Genomic DNA, 21,476 nt, shown 5'->3' on the forward strand with positions numbered 1-21,476 from the left:
CCACCACCACCTACAACACCAGCACCACCTCCACCACCTCCAGCACCACCTCCACCACCATCACCTCCACCACCATCACCTCGTCCAGCATCACCACCACCACCTACACCACCATCACCTCCTCCACCACCACCACCCTCACCTCCACCACCTCCACCCCCCTCAACTCCACCAAAGCATAAGGTTCACAGACCAAATGTGTGTTCAGAAGAAACTAACTGTACGTGTGTCAGCCCACCAAAGAGCTAACCCTAACCCTATGGGGCTGCAGAGCGGAGGAGAGCCCTACCTTGTCCCGCAGAGTGTCACTCTCCTCCTTGCAGACGCTCAGCTGCTTCTTCCAGCTCTCAACGTTGGCCGAGGACTCGGTCAGCGCGTCCTCCAGCCGCGCGTTGCTATCCCGCAGCGTCTGGAGCTCCGTCTCCCACTTCTTGGCGTTGGTGTTGCTGTGGTGATAAGGAAAGAGGGGGGCTTGAGACAAGGCTGGGGTCTCAACCCGTGTGCCCCCCTACCCGTGTGCACCCCTCACCCTGTGACCCCCTCACCCTGTGACCCCCTCACCCTGTGACCCCCTAACCCTGTGACCCCCTCACCCTGTGACCCCCTACCCGTGTGCCCCCCTACCTCTGTTCCACGGCGGTCTTGAGGCGGTCGTTCTCGCTCATGAGCAAGGCAGCCTCGGGTCCCACGTGGGAGATCTTCTCATCGTCGGTCCCGTTGATGCTGGAGGCCTGGGGGGTGGAGGGGGTGGACGGGGTCTCCCGCCCTGACTCCTGACGGGCGGAGAAACCAACGACAAAGTGAGCCTCATAGTAGTAACACTGTAGCAGTAACACTATAGTAGTAACACTAACAGTAACACTATAGTAGTAACACTAACAGTAACACTATAGTAGTAACACTGTAACACTATAGTAGTAACACTGTAACAGTAACACTATAGTAGTAACACTGTAACACTATAGTAGTAACACTGTAACAGTAACACTATAGTAGTAACACTGTAACAGTAACACTATAGTAGTAACACTGTAACACTATAGTAGTAACACTGTAACAGTAACACTATAGTAGTAACACTGTAACACTATAGTAGTAACACTGTAACAGTAACACTATAGTAGTAACACTGTAACAGTAACACTATAGTAGTAACACTGTAACACTATAGTAGTAACACTAACAGTAACACTATAGTAGTAACACTAACACTATAGTAGTAACACTGTAACACTATAGTAGTAACACTAACAGTAACACTATAGTAGTAACACTATAGTAGTAACACTGTAACAGTAACACTATAGTAGTAACACTAACAGTAACACTATAGTAGTAACACTAACACTATAGTAGTAACACTGTAACACTATAGTAGTAACACTGTAACAGTAACACTATAGTAGTAACACTGTAACAGTAACACTATAGTAGTAACACTATAGTAGTAACACTAACACTATAGTAGTAACACTATAGTAGTAACACTGTAACACTATAGTAGTAACACTGTAACAGTAACACTATAGTAGTAACACTGTAACAGTAACACTATAGTAGTAACACTGTAACAGTAACACTATAGTAGTAACACTGTAACACTATAGTAGTAACACTGTAACAGTAACACTATAGTAGTAACACTAACAGTAACACTATAGTAGTAACACTGTAACAGTAACACTATAGTAGTAACACTGTCAGTTACACCATAGTAGTAACACTATAGTAGTAACACTGTAACACTATAGTAGTAACAGTAACACTATAGTAGTAACACTAACAGTAACACTATAGTAGTAACACTAACACTATAGTAGTAACACTAACAGTAACACTATAGTAGTAACACTAACACTATAGTAGTAACACTAACAGTAACACTATAGTAGTAACACTAACAGTAACACTATAGTAGTAACAATGTAACAGTAACACTATAGTAGTAACACTATAGTAGTAACACTGTAGCACTATACATAGATCAGGGTGATGTCAGGAGATCAGCCTGAGGGCTACCTGGGAGGTTAGGGTTAGGGTTAGGGCTAGGTTAGGTTAGGGTTAGGGTTAGGGTTAGGGTTAGGGTTAGGGCTAGGTTAGGTTAGGGTTAGGGTTAGGGCTAGGTTAGGTTAGGGCTAGGGTTAGGGCTAGGTTAGGTTAGGGTTAGGGTTAGGGTTAGGGCTAGGTTAGGTTAGGGTTAGGGTTAGGGTTAGGGCTAGGTTAGGTTAGGGCTAGGGTTAGGGCTAGGTTAGGTTAGGGTTAGGGTTAGGGTTAGGGCTAGGTTAGGTTAGGGCTACCTGGGAGTGGTTGCTTGATGTCTCCATTTTCTCCTGAGATTTGTCTCTAGCCAGTTTTGCCGCATCCTTCACCTCCTGGAACTTCTCAGCAAACTAAAAGGAACAAAACAGGAGCAATGGAACAGAATCCAATCCAAAGCTACCGCTTGTGTTTGCAATAATAATTATAATATATAATATTGAAGAGCTGAAATGAACACTGAACACTTCAGGGATCTGGGTCAGATCTTCTGATCCTTTAATGTTCTCCTCCTCCATGTAGTACCCACTGTGAACCAACCTTGGCGAGCTGCTGCTCTGAGCCGAAGCCCAGGCCAAAGACCGTGTTGGCGCGGCTATCGGCCCACTGGCCAAACTTCTGGGAGGTCTTGGTGAAGGTCATGTTGGGGGTGATGGTGCTGTTGATGATCACCTGTGAAGGAGAAGAAGGAGGAATTAGGAATTTGCGACACTGTTTAAATAAAAGATCATTTTTATTTAAACAGCATCAGCAGATAGGATTTAAGTTAGAGGCTGCTGTTGTCTGAGAGTTGCTCCCCATCTGCATTGACTGGATGACTCGCAAATGGGTTCTGAGACACAAATATAAGGGATTACATATTACTAAACATTTTAGAGTAAATGTGTTAAAACTAAATGTCAGAGACTGGAGAAAGCCTAAGAATGGATTTAGTTACAAACTCAGCCAGTGTCAAGTGTTAGGGTTAGGGTTAAATAGTATCCCAATCAATCCCAAACCTTCAAGCTTTCATCGGGAGCTGGATGCCAACCTCCGTACCGGCTTGATGATTGGTATGCATGTGTGACGTCCAGAAAAATACAGAAAAACCTCCCAGGTCTGCCCTCGCCTAGTCTCACCAATCAGATTTGAGGACACCAAGGCTGGGCCTCTCCCTGGCTGATCTCTACCTCAACCTACCTCCACCTTTCCATCTGTTCTCTACCTCTACCTCCCTTTATCTCCCTGTCTGTTCTCTACCTCTCGCTATCTCTACTTCTACAACTCTACCTCTCTACCTCTACCTGGCTGTTCTGTACCTCTACCTACCTATCTCTATCTCTCTCTACCCATATACCTCTACCTGGCTGTCATGGTTCATGGTTTGCTTTTTACTTCGCATAACAATATCATGGTTTGGTGTTTAGTCAACATGAAACCTCCATCCAGGGTTTGGTTTTGATTTGATAGAAACATTCTTCCTTAGTTGCTTGGTTCTTTGGTTGGACACATTCTTCTTTGGTTCACAGCCCAGCCCTACCCAGTCCAAATCAACCCAGCCCTGAGCGTATGAGAGCCAATGCTCCTACCAACACAACACCACTAGTTGCATATTAACATTCTTCCACAGACAGATTGGATTACAATAACCCAAGGGGCTGGACCTCTCTGTGCAGCTCGCTATCAAAGTAGAGTCTGCAGCCTACTATTAATTATTGATGGACTTCAACATTAACTAGTACAGACTCTGGAACCACTATATTGTATCCATTATCAATTTAGCAGCCGCCTTACTTTTCCCAATGATATCTATCTATCTATAATGATATAGATAGATAAAGTATAAGTAGATCCTAGTACAGATCCTAACAAAGAGCTACCCTCTCTTACCATCCTGCTAAAATGTTTATGGACGAACGCACACACCATCAACACATACCTGGCATTGCTAACCCAGTAACCTAAGAGTTCAAATGACTTCATCAATATCTGCTAATGTAGTGAGTCAGCTGTTGCAGATACACTGTGGCCCTAGCATCAGATTACATGCATCTATTAGCTGCTACTAAACAGGATTCATAACAGCTGATCCAACCAAGCTTACTGGTGTAGTCAGACACGGCCATGGCTCTCACACACACACACACACACACACACACACACACACACACACACACACACACACACACACACACACACACACACACACACACACACACACACACACACACACACACACACAGCAGAATGTCAACAAGATGTGCAAATCACCCTTACAATTAGGTGACAGAAAGACTTTAATCACAGTGATTCTATTGTCCCATGGCTATTGTAACATGGCTTTGAAAGCAGCAGTGCTGAAATGACCAAGTGTCTCCAGTCGTAAGTCGCCCCCACATTCTCTTGAATTGCAAAACACACTTCGTTCCACCAAGTTGTTCCTAAGCACACATATACACACACATGCGCTTAAAGGCTTAAAGCTTGCGCCAGTTTCTCCAATATCCATTGGGCTATCTCACTACTAGTGGCCCCTGACCAAATAAATCTAGGGTCACTAGGGTTAGGGTCGTTAGGGTTAGGGTCACTAGGGTTAGGGTCACTAGGGTTGGGTCACTCGGCCACAGAACCTTTAAACGCGCTGTAAGCGGTGTCAGCCTACAGGCCTGATATGGACATTGAGTCCAGTTATATAAATACTACTAATACTAATACATAAAATATATACAAAGACATGTAAACAATAAATGAATAAAGAAATACATAAAGACACTTCAGACCCTGGGATTGTGTGGGCATGCAAATGACTAAGAGAAGTAAGGGAGCAAGCCACAGAGTGGGAGTGAGGGAGAGGGAGAAAGAGAGACATAGGCAGAGAGTCAGAGTGAGAGAGACAGAGAGACATAGGCAGAGAGTCAGAGTGAGAGAGACAGAGAGACATAGGCAGAGAGTCAGAGTGAGAGAGACAGAGAGACATAGGCAGAGAGTCAGAGCGAGGCTGTAAGCCAGAGAGAGAATGTTAGAGAAAGAAGCGATTGACAGGAGCAGCTGCTGTGGCTGGGAGTTGGACTGTGTATCAAGTAGCAGAGGAGGAGCAGAGGCACAACAAGGAGCTAGGAGGAGCTAGTGGCAGCTAGGAGGAGCTAGTGGAGCTAGGAGGAGCTAGTGGAGCTAGGAGGAGCTAGTGGAGCTAGGAGGAGCTAGAGGAGCTAGGAGGAGCTAGTGGAGCTAGGAGGAGCTAGAGGAGCTAGGAGGAGCTAGAGGAGCTAGGAGGAGCTAGTGGCAGCTAGGAGGAGCTAGTGGAGCTAGGAGGAGCTAGTGGCAGCTAGGAGGAGCTAGAGGAGCTAGGAGGAGCTAGTGGCAGCTAGGAGGAGCTAGAGGAGCTAGGAGGAGCCCTGGGGGGTCAGTTGCTGCAGTGCCCAAGAAGCTTCCTGGGGATAACTTCACCAGGAACAAGTCCCGAGAACTGAAGGTCGTGGGGGGAGAACAGAAGAATACAAACCCTTTAAATAGTCGTCCTCTCTGGGTGATTTAGTGGAGCCTACATGTCAAGTACACATTGTGGAGCTCTTACACATGAAGCTAACCCTAACCCCAACCCCAACCCTAACACATGAAGCTAACCCTAACCCCAACCCTAACACATGAAGCTAACCCTAACCCTAAACCTAACACATGAAGCTAACCCTAACCCTAACCCTAACACATGAAGCTAACCCTAACCCCAACCCTAACCCTAACACATGAAGCTAACCCCAACCCTAACCCTAACACATGAAGCTAACCCTAACCCTAACCCATGAAGCTAACCCTAACCCCAACCCTAACACATGAAGCTAACCCTAAGTTACCACGTTTCTGCTCCCTGGAGCATCACAGCATAATCAGGTATCAGGGCTACCAGCGTTGATACAGAATGTGTGTGTGAGATAGAGATAGATAGTTGTGTTGTATGACGGCCGGTGGACTTCAGTGTGAGAATCCCATCACGCACTGTGATGCCTTCAATCTCCATGGAAACACTCGCTACCCTCTATCTGCTGGAGGAAGGAGCACGACAGCACAGAGCCACAGTGTCTGCTGGAGTGGCCATCAAGTCTTAAACCTAACCCTAACCCTAACCTAACCCTAACCGTCTGCTGGAGTGGCCATCAAGTCTTAAACCTAACCCTAACTGTCTGCTGGAGTGGCCATCAAGTCTTAAACCTAACCCTAACCTAACCCTAACCCTAACCCTAACCGTCTGCTGGAGTGGCCATCAAGTCTTAAACCTAACCCTAACTGTCTGCTGGAGTGGCCATCAAGTCTTAAACCTAACCCTAACCTAACCCTAACCCTAACCGTCTGCTGGAGTGGCCATCAAGTCTTAAACCTAACCCTAACTGTCTGCTGGAGTGGCCATCAAGTCTTAAACCTAACCCTAACCTAACCCTAACCCTAACCGTCTGCTGGAGTGGCCATCAAGTCACGGAGAACATGGGAGGAATTTAGAGCACAACCGTAGCTGTACAGACGAGGTCCTGTAGAACCCTCCCTCCTTAAACCTAACCCTAACCCTCCCTCCTTAAGACTAGCCCTAACCCTCCCTCTTTAAGCCTAGCTCTAATCCTCCCTCCATAAACCTAACCCTAGGGTATCTTTATGAAAAGTCAACTGAGACTGAAATGAATGGGAAATTTACTTCTGGAACCAGAGCGGTTAAAAAAGGGGGCGGTCCCTGTTGCGCTCTATAGCGTCCAGAGTCGTGGTGTCTGCGTCCGTTGGGGACGCCCTGTGGGAAAATGAACGGAGAGGTTCCAGGCTAACAGACGTGTTGAAATAACCGTCATCCAACATCCCTCTATGCATTATATTTTGGCTCCATGAATCAGATGACTTTTATACCTGATACGGCTTTTTGTAGTGGGTAGTTTCTCAACCGATACTCCCTTATGAGTGTGGTATGGAGACCTGGTCCAGGTGAACCCACCTTGGAGGGTTAAGGTTAGGGTATGGAGACCTGGTCCAGGTGAACCCACCTTGGAGGGTTAAGGTTAGGGTTAGGGTATGGAGACCTGGTCCAGGTGAACCCACCTTGGAGGGTTAGGGTTAGGGTATGGAGACCTGGTCCAGGTGAACCCACCTTGGAGGGTTAGGGTTAGGGTTAGGGTATGGAGACCTGGTCCAGGTGAACCCACCTTGGAGGGTTAGGGTTAGGGTTAGGGTATGGAGACCTGGTCCAGGTGAACCCACCTTGGAGGGTTAGGGTTAGGGTTAGGGTATGGAGACCTGGTCCAGGTGAACCCACCTTGGAGGGTTAGGGTTAGGGTATGGAGACCTGGTCCAGGTGAACCCACCTTGGAGGGTTAAGGTTAGGGTATGGAGACCTGGTCCAGGTGAACCCACCTTGGAGGGTTAAGGTTAGGGTTAGGGTATGGAGACCTGGTCCAGGTGAACCCACCTTGGAGGGTTAGGGTTAGGGTATGGAGACCTGGTCCAGGTGAACCCACCTTGGAGGGTTAAGGTTAGGGTATGGAGACCTGGTCCAGGTGAACCCACCTTGGAGGGTTAAGGTTAGGGTATGGAGACCTGGTCCAGGTGAACCCACCTTGGAGGGTTAAGGTTAGGGTATGGAGACCTGGTCCAGGTGAACCCACCTTGGAGGGTTAGGGTTAGGGTATGGAGACCTGGTCCAGGTGAACCCACCTTGGAGGGTTAAGGTTAGGGTATGGAGACCTGGTCCAGGTGAACCCACCTTGGAGGGTTAGGGTTAGGGTATGGAGACCTGGTCCAGGTGAACCCACCTTGGAGGGTTAGGGTTAGGGTATGGAGACCTGGTCCAGGTGAACCCACCTTGGAGGGTTAAGGTTAGGGTATGGAGACCTGGTCCAGGTGAACCCACCTTGGAGGGTTAAGGTTAGGGTTAGGGTATGGAGACCTGGTCCAGGTGAACCCACCTTGGAGGGTTAGGGTTAGGGTTAGGGTATGGAGACCTGGTCCAGGTGAACCCACCTTGGAGGGTTAAGGTTAGGGTATGGAGACCTGGTCCAGGTGAACCCACCTTGGAGGGTTAAGGTTAGGGTATGGAGACCTGGTCCAGGTGAACCCACCTTGGAGGGTTAAGGTTAGGGTATGGAGACCTGGTCCAGGTGAACCCACCTTGGAGGGTTAAGGTTAGGGTATGGAGACCTGGTCCAGGTGAACCCACCTTGGAGGGTTAGGGTTAGGGTATGGAGACCTGGTCCAGGTGAACCCACCTTGGAGGGTTAAGGTTAGGGTATGGAGACCTGGTCCAGGTGAACCCACCTTGGAGGGTTAGGGTTAGGGTTAGGGTATGGAGACCTGGTCCAGGTGAACCCACCTTGGAGGGTTAGGGTTAGGGTTAGGGTATGGAGACCTGGTCCAGGTGAACCCACCTTGGAGGGTTAGGGTTAGGGTATGGAGACCTGGTCCAGGTGAACCCACCTTGGAGGGTTAAGGTTAGGGTATGGAGACCTGGTCCAGGTGAACCCACCTTGGAGGGTTAGGGTTAGGGTATGGAGACCTGGTCCAGGTGAACCCACCTTGGAGGGTTAAGGTTAGGGTATGGAGACCTGGTCCAGGTGAACCCACCTTGGAGGGTTAGGGTTAGGGTTAGGGTATGGAGACCTGGTCCAGGTGAACCCACCTTGGAGGGTTAGGGTTAGGGTTAGGGTATGGAGACCTGGTCCAGGTGAACCCACCTTGGAGGGTTAGGGTTAGGGTATGGAGACCTGGTCCAGGTGAACCCACCTTGGAGGGTTAAGGTTAGGGTATGGAGACCTGGTCCAGGTGAACCCACCTTGGAGGGTTAGGGTTAGGGTATGGAGACCTGGTCCAGGTGAACCCACCTTGGAGGGTTAGGGTTAGGGTATGGAGACCTGGTCCAGGTGAACCCACCTTGGAGGGTTAAGGTTAGGGTATGGAGACCTGGTCCAGGTGAACCCACCTTGGAGGGTTAGGGTTAGGGTATGGAGACCTGGTCCAGGTGAACCCACCTTGGAGGGTTAAGGTTAGGGTTAGGGTATGGAGACCTGGTCCAGGTGAACCCACCTTGGAGGGTTAGGGTTAGGGTATGGAGACCTGGTCCAGGTGAACCCACCTTGGAGGGTTAAGGTTAGGGTATGGAGACCTGGTCCAGGTGAACCCACCTTGGAGGGTTAAGGTTAGGGTTAGGGTATGGAGACCTGGTCCAGGTGAACCCACCTTGGAGGGTTAAGGTTAGGGTATGGAGACCTGGTCCAGGTGAACCCACCTTGGAGGGTTAAGGTTAGGGTTAGGGTATGGAGACCTGGTCCAGGTGAACCCACCTTGGAGGGTTAAGGTTAGGGTTAGGGTATGGAGACCTGGTCCAGGTGAACCCACCTTGGAGGGTTAAGGTTAGGGTATGGAGACCTGGTCCAGGTGAACCCACCTTGGAGGGTTAAGGTTAGGGTTAGGGTATGGAGACCTGGTCCAGGTGAACCCACCTTGGAGGGTTAAGGTTAGGGTATGGAGACCTGGTCCAGGTGAACCCACCTTGGAGGGTTAGGGTTAGGGTATGGAGACCTGGTCCAGGTGAACCCACCTTGGAGGGTTAAGGTTAGGGTTAGGGTATGGAGACCTGGTCCAGGTGAACCCACCTTGGAGGGTTAAGGTTAGGGTATGGAGACCTGGTCCAGGTGAACCCACCTTGGAGGGTTAAGGTTAGGGTTAGGGTTAGGGTATGGAGACCTGGTCCAGGTGAACCCACCTTGGAGGGTTAGGGTTAGGGTATGGAGACCTGGTCCAGGTGAACCCACCTTGGAGGGTTAAGGTTAGGGTATGGAGACCTGGTCCAGGTGAACCCACCTTGGAGGGTTAAGGTTAGGGTATGGAGACCTGGTCCAGGTGAACCCACCTTGGAGGGTTAAGGTTAGGGTTAGGGTATGGAGACCTGGTCCAGGTGAACCCACCTTGGAGGGTTAGGGTTAGGGTATGGAGACCTGGTCCAGGTGAACCCACCTTGGAGGGTTAGGGTTAGGGTTAGGGTATGGAGACCTGGTCCAGGTGAACCCACCTTGGAGGGTTAAGGTTAGGGTATGGAGACCTGGTCCAGGTGAACCCACCTTGGAGGGTTAAGGTTAGGGTATGGAGACCTGGTCCAGGTGAACCCACCTTGGAGGGTTAAGGTTAGGGTTAGGGTATGGAGACCTGGTCCAGGTGAACCCACCTTGGAGGGTTAAGGTTAGGGTATGGAGACCTGGTCCAGGTGAACCCACCTTGGAGGGTTAGGGTTAGGGTATGGAGACCTGGTCCAGGTGAACCCACCTTGGAGGGTTAAGGTTAGGGTTAGGGTATGGAGACCTGGTCCAGGTGAACCCACCTTGGAGGGTTAAGGTTAGGGTTAGGGTATGGAGACCTGGTCCAGGTGAACCCACCTTGGAGGGTTAAGGTTAGGGTTAGGGTATGGAGACCTGGTCCAGGTAAACCCACCTTGGAGGGTTAGGGTTAGGGTTAGGGTATGGAGACCTGGTCCAGGTGAACCCACCTTGGAGGGTTAAGGTTAGGGTATGGAGACCTGGTCCAGGTAAACCCACCTTGGAGGGTTAGGGTTAGGGTTAGGGTATGGAGACCTGGTCCAGGTGAACCCACCTTGGAGGGTTAGGGTTAGGGTATGGAGACCTGGTCCAGGTGAACCCACCTTGGAGCCGTCCACGCTGATGATGCGGTAGCTGTTGCGCGTGCTGTCGTAGAAGTAGGACACGGTCACCGCCTGCTTGCTGGCAGGAACCCAGTTCTTCTTGGTGGTCGGGTCGATCTGGAACACATGGGCCCTGGTGGTGAAGATGGGCTGCTCCCTAGAGGAGGAGAAGGAGGAGGAGAGAGGGACAGGAGGAGGAGGAGAGAGGGACAGGAGGAGGAGAGAGAGGGATAGGAGGAGGAGAGAGAAGGATAGGAGGAGGAGGAGAGAGGGACAGGAGGAGGAGGAGAGAGGGACAGGAGGAGGAGGAGAGAGAGGGACAGGAGGAGGAGGAGAGAGGGACAGGAGGAGGAGGAGAGAGAGGGATAGGAGGAGGAGAGAGAGGGATAGGAGGAGGAGAGAGAAGGATAGGAGGAGGAGGAGAGAGGGACAGGAGGAGGAGGAGAGAGAGGGATAGGAGGAGGAGGAGAGAGAGGGATAGGAGGAGGAGGAGAGAGGGACAGGAGGAGGAGGAGAGAGGGATAGGAGGAGGAGAGAGAGGGACAGGAGGAGGAGGAGAGAGGGACAGGAGGAGGAGGAGAGAGGGATAGGAGGAGGAGAGAGAGGGATAGGAGGAGGAGGAGAGAGGGACAGGAGGAGGAGGAGAGAGGGACAGGAGGAGGAGGAGAGAGGGATAGGAGGAGGAGGAGAGAGGGACAGGAGGAGGAGGAGAGAGGGATAGGAGGAGGAGGAGAGAGGGACAGGAGGAGGAGGAGAGAGGTACAGGAGGAGGAGGAGAGAGGGAGAACAGGTTAATGATTATTAGCTTATTGATGAAACAGGCAACAAATCCAGTCTGCCATTTTCTTTCTGTGGACCGGAGGTTCTAGACGACTAACATCTTGAATGACACACACACACACACACACACACACACACACACACACACACACACACACACACACACACACACACACACACACACACACACACACACACACACACACACACACACACACACACACACACACACGAGGCCAGAGGACCAGAGTGGCCTCAATGGAGCCCTCTGGTCCTCTGGTCTCAAACACGTCGGTCAACCTTCTGTTGGACAGAAGATGTCTGCACTGTGACCCAATTGGGGGATTTAGTGCTGGCAAAATGTGAGTCAGCTCACTTCCTTAGCATCAAATAAAGGGTGTGTTTGTCTGTTTGTTCTTCAAGAGGAGAGCAGAGCATCCAAGGGTTTTGTAGGACCTGGGGGGTGGGGGGGTTTAATAAAAACACAGTGATAGAAAGAGGAAACAGAATTGGATTCAGGTCTCATTGCACCGAGTGACTTTGGAAATACTTGGGTGTTGGATGCAGTGAGACGCTGTCCCTCTCTCTTTCTGTCACCTCTTCCATCTAGCACTCTCCTAACCCTAACAACTAAATCAACTCAGACACACACAATCTATCATTTAGTCAAGCATCCATCTGTCTAAGAACCATTGCTGTTCTGCCGCTAGTTCTTCTGAAGAGATTCAGCTTGGTGGACAGTTGCATTCTTAATCAGTAAAATAAAGAAGAATTTGGGTAGTTAAGAGGACGGTTGGGAGTTCTGAGTGAGGAAAACATTATACAGTATTGCTGTTGAGTTATGTTGGTGAGAAGCCACCGAAACAGGTTCAATAAACATTCCTGAGCTGCAGGGCATATTGTTAATCAGAAAATAGTGTATAAGCTAGAGGCTACTAAAGCATTTGCTTCCACTGGAATTAAGGCCCTGATACAAATGAAAGCTTCATACATGTGCTTCCCTTTTTATCCTCATCTCAGAACTGATCGGCTTTGGGGAGAAACAAAACCCATAATACAGATCACTGTTGTCACACACACACACACACATTTAATGGTTTAACAGGATTGGATTTAGGCTTTGAAAAGTGTGTGTGTGTGTGTGTGTGTGTGTGTGTGTGTGTGTGTGTGTGTGTGTGTGTGTGTGTGTGTGTGTGTGTGTGTGTGTGTGTGTGTGTGTGTGTGTGTGTGTGTGTGTGTGTGTGTGTGTGTGTGTGTGCACACATTTAACATAGTCCTCCTCTAAGAAGCAGTAAAGCAGAATAATAATATATATTATATCAGAACACTACTGAGACACTAACACAAACTGACACTAACACTACTAACCCTAACCTGTCATGACAAACACGGGAGCTCACTGCTCCGTGAGTGTATTGACTCCATTATACTGTATGGGTTAGGGTAACTCAGGTTAGGGTGACTCAGGTTAGGGTGACTCAGGTTAGGGTGACTCAGGTTAGGGTGACTCAGGTTAGGGTGACTCAGGTTAGGGTGACTCAGGTTAGGGTGACTCAGGTTAGGGTGACTCAGGTTAGGGTGACTCAGGTTAGGGTAACTCAGGTTAGGGTAACTCAGGTTAGGGTAACTCAAGTTGGAGTGTTGGGCTGGAGTATTATTCCCCACTTAGGGGTTAGGGTTAGGTGTTAGGGGTTAGGTGTTAAGGTTAGGTGTTAGGGTTAGGTGTTAAGGTTAGGTGTTAGGGTTAGGTGTTAAGGTTAGGTGTTAGGGTTAGGTTTTAGGGTCACATGGGGAACATGCTTCTGCTTCGTAGTAACGCATCCAGAGCCTAATATCCTTAGCTCGTAACCCTTTATAGCTGATAGAAAGTGAAGCAGTCTCATCAGGGATTGTGACACATTCTCCACGTTCCTAACCTCTTCACATTCCAATGTTAATGCTCACCAAACAAGTTGCACCAGGGAGGGCCTGATGGTGGAACAAGAGACACTGCAGGGTTATCATATATATATATATATATATATATATATATATATATATATATATATATATATATATATATATATATATATATATATATATATATATATATATATATATACATATACACACACACACACACACACACACACACACACATATATATAGGGTTAGGGTTAGGGTCAGGGTTAGGGCTCACCCTTCACCTGTCGGCGGCGCGGTGACACGACAGAGGGAGTTCAGCAGCATTGCTGAGAGCCTGTCAGACACGGTGCACCAGTATCTTACTGCCGCTGGTGCAATGCAGGGGGGGGGGTCAGGTATGCAACGCAAGTCTGGAGGACTCAAATAACCGCCGCTAAATGTGTCTTTGCCTGGAATTTCTGGAACAAATTGTGCTGGAAAATAAGCACAACTTAACCCTTAACAACACCAATATCCATTAGCTTCACATCTAAACTGCAAAGATTACCTAAACTACAAAGATAACAGCTGAAGCTCAAAGCGGAATCTTGAGAGCCAATCAAGTTCAGTCAGAACGGCCGAGTGGAGGCGGCTAGTGAGAGTCTCTCAGCATCAAACAAGCACCGCGCCGTAGCTCCGCACCGCGCCGTAGCTCCGCACCGCGCCGTAGCTCCACACCGCACCGTAGCTCCGCGCCGTAGCGCAGCTGGACTTTGGAGTGTCCCGCCGTGTTCTCCATGGACACGCCCCTTCATGGATCAATATCATCGAGAGTCACATGGAGGAGGAGGAGGAGCTGAGATAATGTGTGACTTAAGAAGCCTTTATCCCCTTATTAAGAGGACTAGAGAGAGAGAGGAGGAGAGAGAGGGGGAGAGAGGAGGACTAGGGAGAGAGAGGGGGAGAGAGGAGGACTAGGGAGAGAGAGGGGGAGAGAGGAGGACTAGGGAGAGACAGGGGAGAGGAGGACTAGGGAGAGACAGGGGAGAGAGGAGGACTAGGGAGAGAGAGGGGGAGAGAGGAGGACTAGGGAGAGAGAGGGAGAGAGGAGGACTAGGGAGAGAGAGGGAGAGAGGAGGACTAGGGAGAGACAGGGGAGAGGAGGACTAGGGAGAGAGAGGGGGAGAGAGGAGGACTAGGGAGAGAGAGGGGAGAGAGGAGGACTAGGGAGAGAGAGGGAGAGAGGAGGACTAGGGAGAGAGAGGGAGAGAGGAGGACTAGGGAGAGAGAGGGAGAGAGGAGGACTAGGGAGAGAGGGAGAGAGGAGGACTAGGGAGAGAGGAGGACTAGGGAGAGAGAGGGGAGAGAGGAGGACTAGGGAGAGAGAGGGAGAGAGGAGGACTAGGGAGAGAGAGGGAGAGAGGAGGACTAGGGAGAGAGGGAGAGAGGAGGACTAGGGAGAGAGGGAGAGAGGAGGACTAGGGAGAGAGGGAGAGAGGAGGACTAGGGAGAGACAGGGAGAGAGGAGGACTAGGGAGAGAGGGAGAGCTGCAGCATGAAGCAGATGGTCCACAAGTCCTGAACCATCTGCTGAGGAACCGTCCCCCACCAGCCCACCCCCACCCCCCCTTTATTCATCATCAGACGCACTGAGAACCACAGGGTGGGAGAACCACAGGGTGAGAGAACCACAGGGTGAGGGGAGAACCACAGGGTGAGAGAACCACAGGGTGAGAGAACCACAGGGTGAGGGGAGAACCACAGGGTGAGAGAACCACAGGGTGAGAGAACCACAGGGTGAGGGGAGAACCACAGGGTGAGAGAACCACAGGGTGAGAGAACCACAGGGTGAGGGGAACACTGAGAGAACCACAGGGTGAGAGAACCACAGGGTGAGGGGAGAACCACAGGGTGAGAGAACCACAGGGTGAGGGGAACACTGAGAGAACCGCCCTCACCAGCAGCAGCAGCAGAGCGAGCGAGACCATGGGAGGTGACAGCTCATTGGACGAGGCTAAAGCCTAGTGACCAGAGGGCCTCTGAGCCGGCTTACTGTGAGCAGCCAGCCTCGCTAAGTCGGCTGGGACCGCACACACCAGCATGTGCGACCACAAATACACACTGGTGTGTGCGGTCGCACACGCTGGTGTGTGCGGTCGCACACGCTGGTGTGTGCGGTCTCCATAGAGCGATGGCGCGGCGGGTGGAGGGCTACCTCAGCGTCACCCTCCAGTCTTCATGAAACATTCAACATGAAGATGAACTAAAAGGTGGTTCAGATGTTCAGCGCGTTACCTGCTGATATCTGGAACATGGCTTTTGTTTTATCTAGCCTAATATTAAAACGTGTGTGAAAGGGTTATATGAGTTATTATCATATTAGCAGTAAGGGGTCAAGGTTGTGAGGGTGCCGACACACACACACACACACACACACACACACACACACACACACACACACACACACACACACACACACACACTTTTGTGGTATGATTATTTTTTTTGGTTTTTATTAAAACCAGGGAATTAGTTTTACTTCAAGTGTATTTCTTGTTCAGAAAGGAGCTTGTAACCACAAGACAGACCTGCTGCTTTAACCCTCACCCTAACCCTCACGAAACACAGCAAAGAACTAACCCTCACCCTCACGAAACACAGCAAAGAACTAACCCTAACCCTCACCCTACTGAAACACAGCAAAGAACTAACCCTCACCCTCACGAAACACAGCAAAGAACTAACCCTCACCCTCACGAAACACAGCAAAGAACTAGGACAGGCGCTAGGACACACGAACTGCTGGAATCAAACAAATTAGACATAAAAAAGTATATATATAGTATAAGTATATATAAGTATATACATATATACACACACACACACACACACACACACACACACACAATAGTTTAGTAGTTTATAGTAGTTTAAGAAAGTTTCGAGGAGTTGTAAATCACAAGGTTTTAAGAAGAAGGTTTAAAGAACGGCCACTCTTCAAACAGAAGCGAGATAGAGCGATGTGGACATTAATTAGACCTGCTGGAGGCTGCGCAGTGAGAGCTGCTGATTGCATAACACCCGTTGCCCACATTGCAACACGATGTCTTCACCTCGGAACCACGATCACACACGGACCAGCGCGGCTCTGACAGACACACGGACCAGCGCGGCTCTGACAGACACACGGACCAGCGCGGCTCTGACGGACACACGGACCAGCGCGGCTCTGACGGACACACGCCCCCAGCCAAGCTGACAGACACACGCCCCCAGCCAAGCTGACAGACACACGCCCCCAGCCAAGCTGACAGACACACGCCCCCAGCCAAGCTGACAGACACACGCCCCCAGCCAAGCTGACAGACACACGCCCCCAGCCCTGGAATACGGCGGAATGTTACGTTATAGGGCCTACTAATGAACACCATCCTAATTCGACTTAACTGAGCCCCACTCTTCCGTACTTGAAAAGTCATCAATTGTCAGAAGCCTCCCGAGAACCACTAATACCAGGAAGGACTTCAGATAGTGGGATTCACAGAAAACCACAGCCCCCCACACGTGTATTAAAGTTACCCATGTATCAAAGTGATCCATGTATTAAAGTGATCCATGTATCAAAGTGATCCATGTATTAAAGTGATCCATGTATTAAAGTGATCCATCATGGATCACTTTAATACCTGTATCACTTTAATACTTGATACATGGATCACTTTGATACATGGATTATCAAAGTGATCCATGTATTAAGTATTAAAGTGATCCATGTATTAAGTATTAAAGTGATACATGTATTAAGTATTAAAGTGATACAGGTATTAAAGTGATCCATGTATTAAGTATTAAAGTGATCCATGTATCAAAGTGATCCATGTATCAAAGCGCGTCGTGGACTCACCCCATTGCGCGTACTTGAAGAACAAAACAGCTCCTTTCGCCCTGGCTATGCTATTGGGTTTTGTGTGAAAGATATCAGTTCAGAACATGAATTAAGTCCACTTGACGATCAGCTGGCAACAGACTTCATTCCTCGACCGCAACCTCCAAACAAGTCCTTGGCTCCGCGACGGCTGAAATAGGAGACGACTTGGTTAACTCGATCCACCGGCTCGTCAGGGTTCTTACGCGGAGATATGCGTCAAAACCATCCGTCTACTGCTCGGCTCGATGTACTAATACATGAAGTTAGTGAACGCGTTTCGTTGCGGCGGTGCAGGACTTGTTTCTCCAGCAGATCGCGATCATCTGAGGAGCGGAGAGGAGCGACAGCAGCGACACAGCGCGGCTCCACCTGCTCTGTTTCCACCCACACTTTGTCTGTGAGGAGTTCGTCCAACATCCCACTTCTATACAGCAGTACTTCAACATAGAAACCCCATTAAAATACATTCCAATTAAAAATATATATTCATTAATTCACCTTTGACTCGTGGCAAACGTAAAACACTTACATGTTTATTGCCCTGGATGTTTGATTAAGCAGTTGCTAAAGACAACACTTGTGATGTTAGGGTTTTTAGTGCTGTTGAATCTGTTACTTCATATACAAACTAATGAAAGGATGCGCGTTGCAGCAGAAAGCCGTCGAGCCTTCAGGTGTTGGAGAACATGCGCCCACGGAACCAACAGACGGCTCTGATTGTTCCGGCGGAGCGGCTTTACTGGTGCACTTTTGTTATGCTGTTTGCCTCCCACCTTACTTTTCTAATTGGATTAAACGGGCAGGTGAGAATGGTGGTGCATCAATGCATCGCAACGTTCACTTGGTCGGAAAGTGAACTGAATTGATCAGTTAATTTGAACTGAATTCAGATCATCGGTTCGCCGTAATGTGATTTAGTGTAGATCCACCCCGGGGTTAGGGTTACTAACTATCTAAACTTACTAACTAACCTCAGCCCTTACCTCATGACTGCTGACCAGTGGAATTTGGTTTTGTTGTCTTTCAGAATGACGGAGAACACGGAGCCCAAACCTGATTACGAGGAGCAGTTTGCCCACAGATTCTCAGCCGACGACGCGACTTACCAGCAGTACCGCAGCCGTCCGGCTGACCCGCCGCCCATCGTGGAGAACTGGAGCTCTAGAGGCAGAGATCACAGGTGAGTCTGTCTCTATTACAACGGTGCAATTAAAGTAGGGTTATCGATAGCAAAAGAGGAACACATTTGTTGAACGTTCGTTTCCATTGAGGTACTTTATTTGACATAGTATACTATAAACCTTATGTAATTGCAATTAGATATAGCCTACACATTATAGGCCTGGAAGTTAACCTGAAACCCGTTGGTCATTTTGATATTATGCTTTATACCCGGAGATTGGCTGTTATTTCCTTATCTCGTTCTAGACACCGAGGAGGTGGTGGACGAGGAGGAGGAGGAGGAGGAGGAGGAGGAGGTCATGGCTGGCATGGAGATCGAGATCGGGGTTGGGGAGGAGATCATCGCAGGCAGCAAGACCGTCGGGGTCATGAGAGTGGCCACCAGTCAGGCCACCAGGGCTACGACCGGGGATACGACCGGGGATATGACCGGGGATACAACCCTTACAACCAGAGAGCGTACCACAACTATTAATCCCAGGACACCTCGCCCGCGTAGTTAGGATGGAGGTTAACAGCTTGCAGGGGGTTGTTTTACTGGTTTACTCTCGGTGGATAAGTCCTACTCATACTGATTATAGCTGCAGCTATAACCAATATAATATGTATGGCTATATAATAATCCAACCAATTATGGGAAGTAACCTGCATTTATGAAGGGGCATGTTTTCCTTTGTTATATGAATAGGCACACTGTTAGAACTGAAAAAACATAAAACATAATATGTATATAATGTAGCTATAGTTGCTACATCATTTATACTTAATTTGTATTACTGAAATGTTCGGCCGGTCTGGATGCATCTACTGAATCCGACTGGCCACTGAACATGTCTGTTACCTGAGTGTTGTTAATTATTAATGTTAATTATATAGTATGTTACCTGAGTGTTGTTAATTGAGTATTTCACTATATGCTACAAAAGTGTACATTGGTGGAGAAGCCTCTTCAATAAAAAGATGTATTTCCTTTTTCTACTCAATATTTGAGATGTTGATTGAACTGATGTGAGACAGAATAAGGAAATTAACAATCATTTAAACAACATGATCTAACAGACAGATATTTAAATTGAGTATGATTCCATTGATGGCTGAAATATGATTCACGTCTTGGTTAACTTTCTTTTATTGAAAGAGCCCTCTGAAAAGACAACTTTAAGACTTAAACTAGGTCATTTATTGTTTTATTTGACCAGGTTGGTTTCATAGAGACTTAGTAGTAGCAGTTAACGAGTTAAAACACTGCATAAGAAACTATTCTTACGCATTTAGTCGGGCAGAGAAGCAAGACCAATGAGGCAACACCAATGTAAATTCAAATCAAACTTTATTTACATAGAGCCTTTCGTGCAAAATTGCAATACAAGGCGCTTAACAATACAATAAAATAAATAAATAACACAGATAAAGAGAATGCTGAGCTAAATGGGTATGTCTTAAGGTTTCTTTTAAAGGTTTTCACAGATTGTGATGTAAAGCCCGCCTCTCATCGGGGCCAGAGGCCCTCAGGGATGTAGAGGGAGCATACAGCCACATACAGCAACATAATGGGGCCACTAGTCCATTGAGTGTTTTGAACATCAATAAGAGGACCTGATGGGCAACCAATGAAGGGATTTTAGGACAGGTCACATGCTGCTGCACTCTGGGCGATCTGTAGCTTATATAGAGCTTTCTTAGGTAGAACAGAAAGGAGAGCATTACAGAATTCAAGCCTGTTAGTGATACAATCATGTATAAGTCTCTTAGTATCTGCCTGGGAGAGAAACTGTTGCACTTTAGCAATATTTCTAAGGCGATAGAAGGCTGTTTTAGTGACATTACTGATGTGAGATTCCAAATTCAAATCAGGTCTACATTGACCTGCATCAGTTTTACTCACACCTTTCACCATTGACATTTCTGTCAGAGTGACTTATCTTGTTTTGAAGCCCATACCATGATGTGACCTGACTGGACTACTCTCCATGAGCATTGTGGTGGCCGCCATAATGCATTACTCATGTAATGAAATCACAAAAGATCGATATTGTCCGGAAAGAAGTTATTGATTTTACTCATTTACTTTTCACGTCAACCAGGGTCATGGGCTTACGTGCAATGCCCTTGTATAGACCAAGCTCTACAGAGTTCAAACTATTCACTGCTGAAGCACAATCATTGGTATGCTTTTTTATTTTTATTACATTTTTCTTTGTGGCCATGGCAGAAACACGGTTACATGTTCAGCCTGGTGATAAGAAAATAAATGCATGCTATGAAAATTATAGGAAGAAAAACCCTAACCTATCATTTCTCTTCATAATCTGAGAGGGAGATGAAGAGAAATTATAAATTAGGGTGTGCGCACACTTTCATTTAGTGTTTAGCAGATTCTGCTGCAGATATACATCTGCAGTACTGAGTACGATACTGTACATCTGCAGAACTGAGTACGATACTGTACATCTGCAGTACTGAGTACGATACTGTACATCTGCAGTACTGAGTACGATACTGTACATCTGCAGAACTGAGTACGATACTGTACATCTGCAGTACTGAGTACGATACTGAGCTCAAAACTCAACATCAGCCAAATTCACCATTTAATGACCGGTAAAACCGGCTTTATGGTTGTTCAGTCAACCAAACATGTTGGCTCCCACGCTACCCTGCACCCTGCACCGGCTGTTTAGCAGTGGTATGTGTTTATGTTTTAGATCAAACCAAGAATAAACACGATTTTGGAGTAGGCCTTATAAATGTATGTACGTAATTTACCTTGCAGGAATTAGCAATTTAGAAATGGCATACACATTTCATGAGGGGGAAAGTCAGAGAGATAATAAGGAGAATGTGTGTGCTTGTGTGTGAAGGAGAGAGAGGGAGAGAAAGAGAGGGAGAGAGATAAAGAGATATAGACAATGAGGATAGAGAGAGGGATGCATGGCAGAAGACTGGAACGAGTGTGGCCAGGTCCCCAGGGTGTCCGGGTGTTGGTGACGATGCACTGTGACAGCACTGAGACTCACACACACACAC

The 21,476-nt window shown here is 48.2% G+C and overlaps 2 protein-coding genes across 4 annotated transcripts in view; one reads left to right on the plus strand and one right to left on the minus strand.

Moving 5' to 3' along the window:
- Positions 1-17,385, minus strand: part of homer2 (homer scaffold protein 2) — a 23,596-nt gene extending 6,211 nt beyond the window's left edge. Inside the window, exons 1-6 of the mRNA XM_084476240.1 lie at positions 17,244-17,385; positions 10,676-10,832; positions 2,578-2,709; positions 2,298-2,390; positions 625-773; positions 290-446 (exon numbers count right to left, since the gene is read on the minus strand). Of these exons, the coding sequence (XP_084332366.1) occupies positions 290-446; positions 625-773; positions 2,298-2,390; positions 2,578-2,709; positions 10,676-10,832; positions 17,244-17,248 (693 nt within the window). The 5' untranslated portion in view covers positions 17,249-17,385. The remainder of the gene's footprint in view (positions 1-289; positions 447-624; positions 774-2,297; positions 2,391-2,577; positions 2,710-10,675; positions 10,833-17,243) is intronic.
- A 137-nt stretch (positions 17,386-17,522) lies between these two features.
- On the plus strand, positions 17,523-19,426 carry LOC311356460 (uncharacterized protein). Of its 3 annotated transcripts, none has more exons than XM_084476241.1 (3): positions 17,523-17,664; positions 18,295-18,447; positions 18,696-19,426. In XM_084476241.1, the coding sequence occupies exons 1-3, from the start codon at positions 17,525-17,527 to the stop codon at positions 18,922-18,924; spliced, it is 522 nt and encodes a 173-aa protein (XP_084332367.1). In that variant the 5' UTR covers positions 17,523-17,524; the 3' UTR covers positions 18,925-19,426. The 3 variants fall into 3 exon arrangements, with proteins under 3 accessions (XP_084332367.1, XP_084332368.1, XP_084332369.1); XM_084476242.1 differs by lacking the exon at positions 17,523-17,664 and adding an exon at positions 17,987-18,070; XM_084476243.1 differs by lacking the exon at positions 17,523-17,664 and adding an exon at positions 18,048-18,070 and having other exon boundaries at positions 18,269-18,447.
- The last annotated feature ends 2,050 nt before the right edge of the window (positions 19,427-21,476 follow it).

The sequence above is a fragment of the Micromesistius poutassou genome, assembly GCF_964030765.1.
Source record: "Micromesistius poutassou genome assembly, chromosome: 12".
NCBI lineage: Eukaryota > Metazoa > Chordata > Actinopteri > Gadiformes > Gadidae > Micromesistius > Micromesistius poutassou.

Bases quoted from the DNA above. Each gene is read 5' to 3' on its own strand.
- LOC311356460 (XM_084476241.1), top strand. From the start codon at position 17,525: ATGAAGTTAGTGAACGCGTTTCGTTGCGGCGGTGCAGGACTTGTTTCT. The intron at 17,665-18,294 runs GTGAGGAGTTCG...GTTGTCTTTCAG, and splicing joins TTTCCACCCACACTTTGTCT to AATGACGGAGAACACGGAGC. The intron at 18,448-18,695 runs GTGAGTCTGTCT...ATCTCGTTCTAG, and splicing joins TCTAGAGGCAGAGATCACAG to ACACCGAGGAGGTGGTGGAC.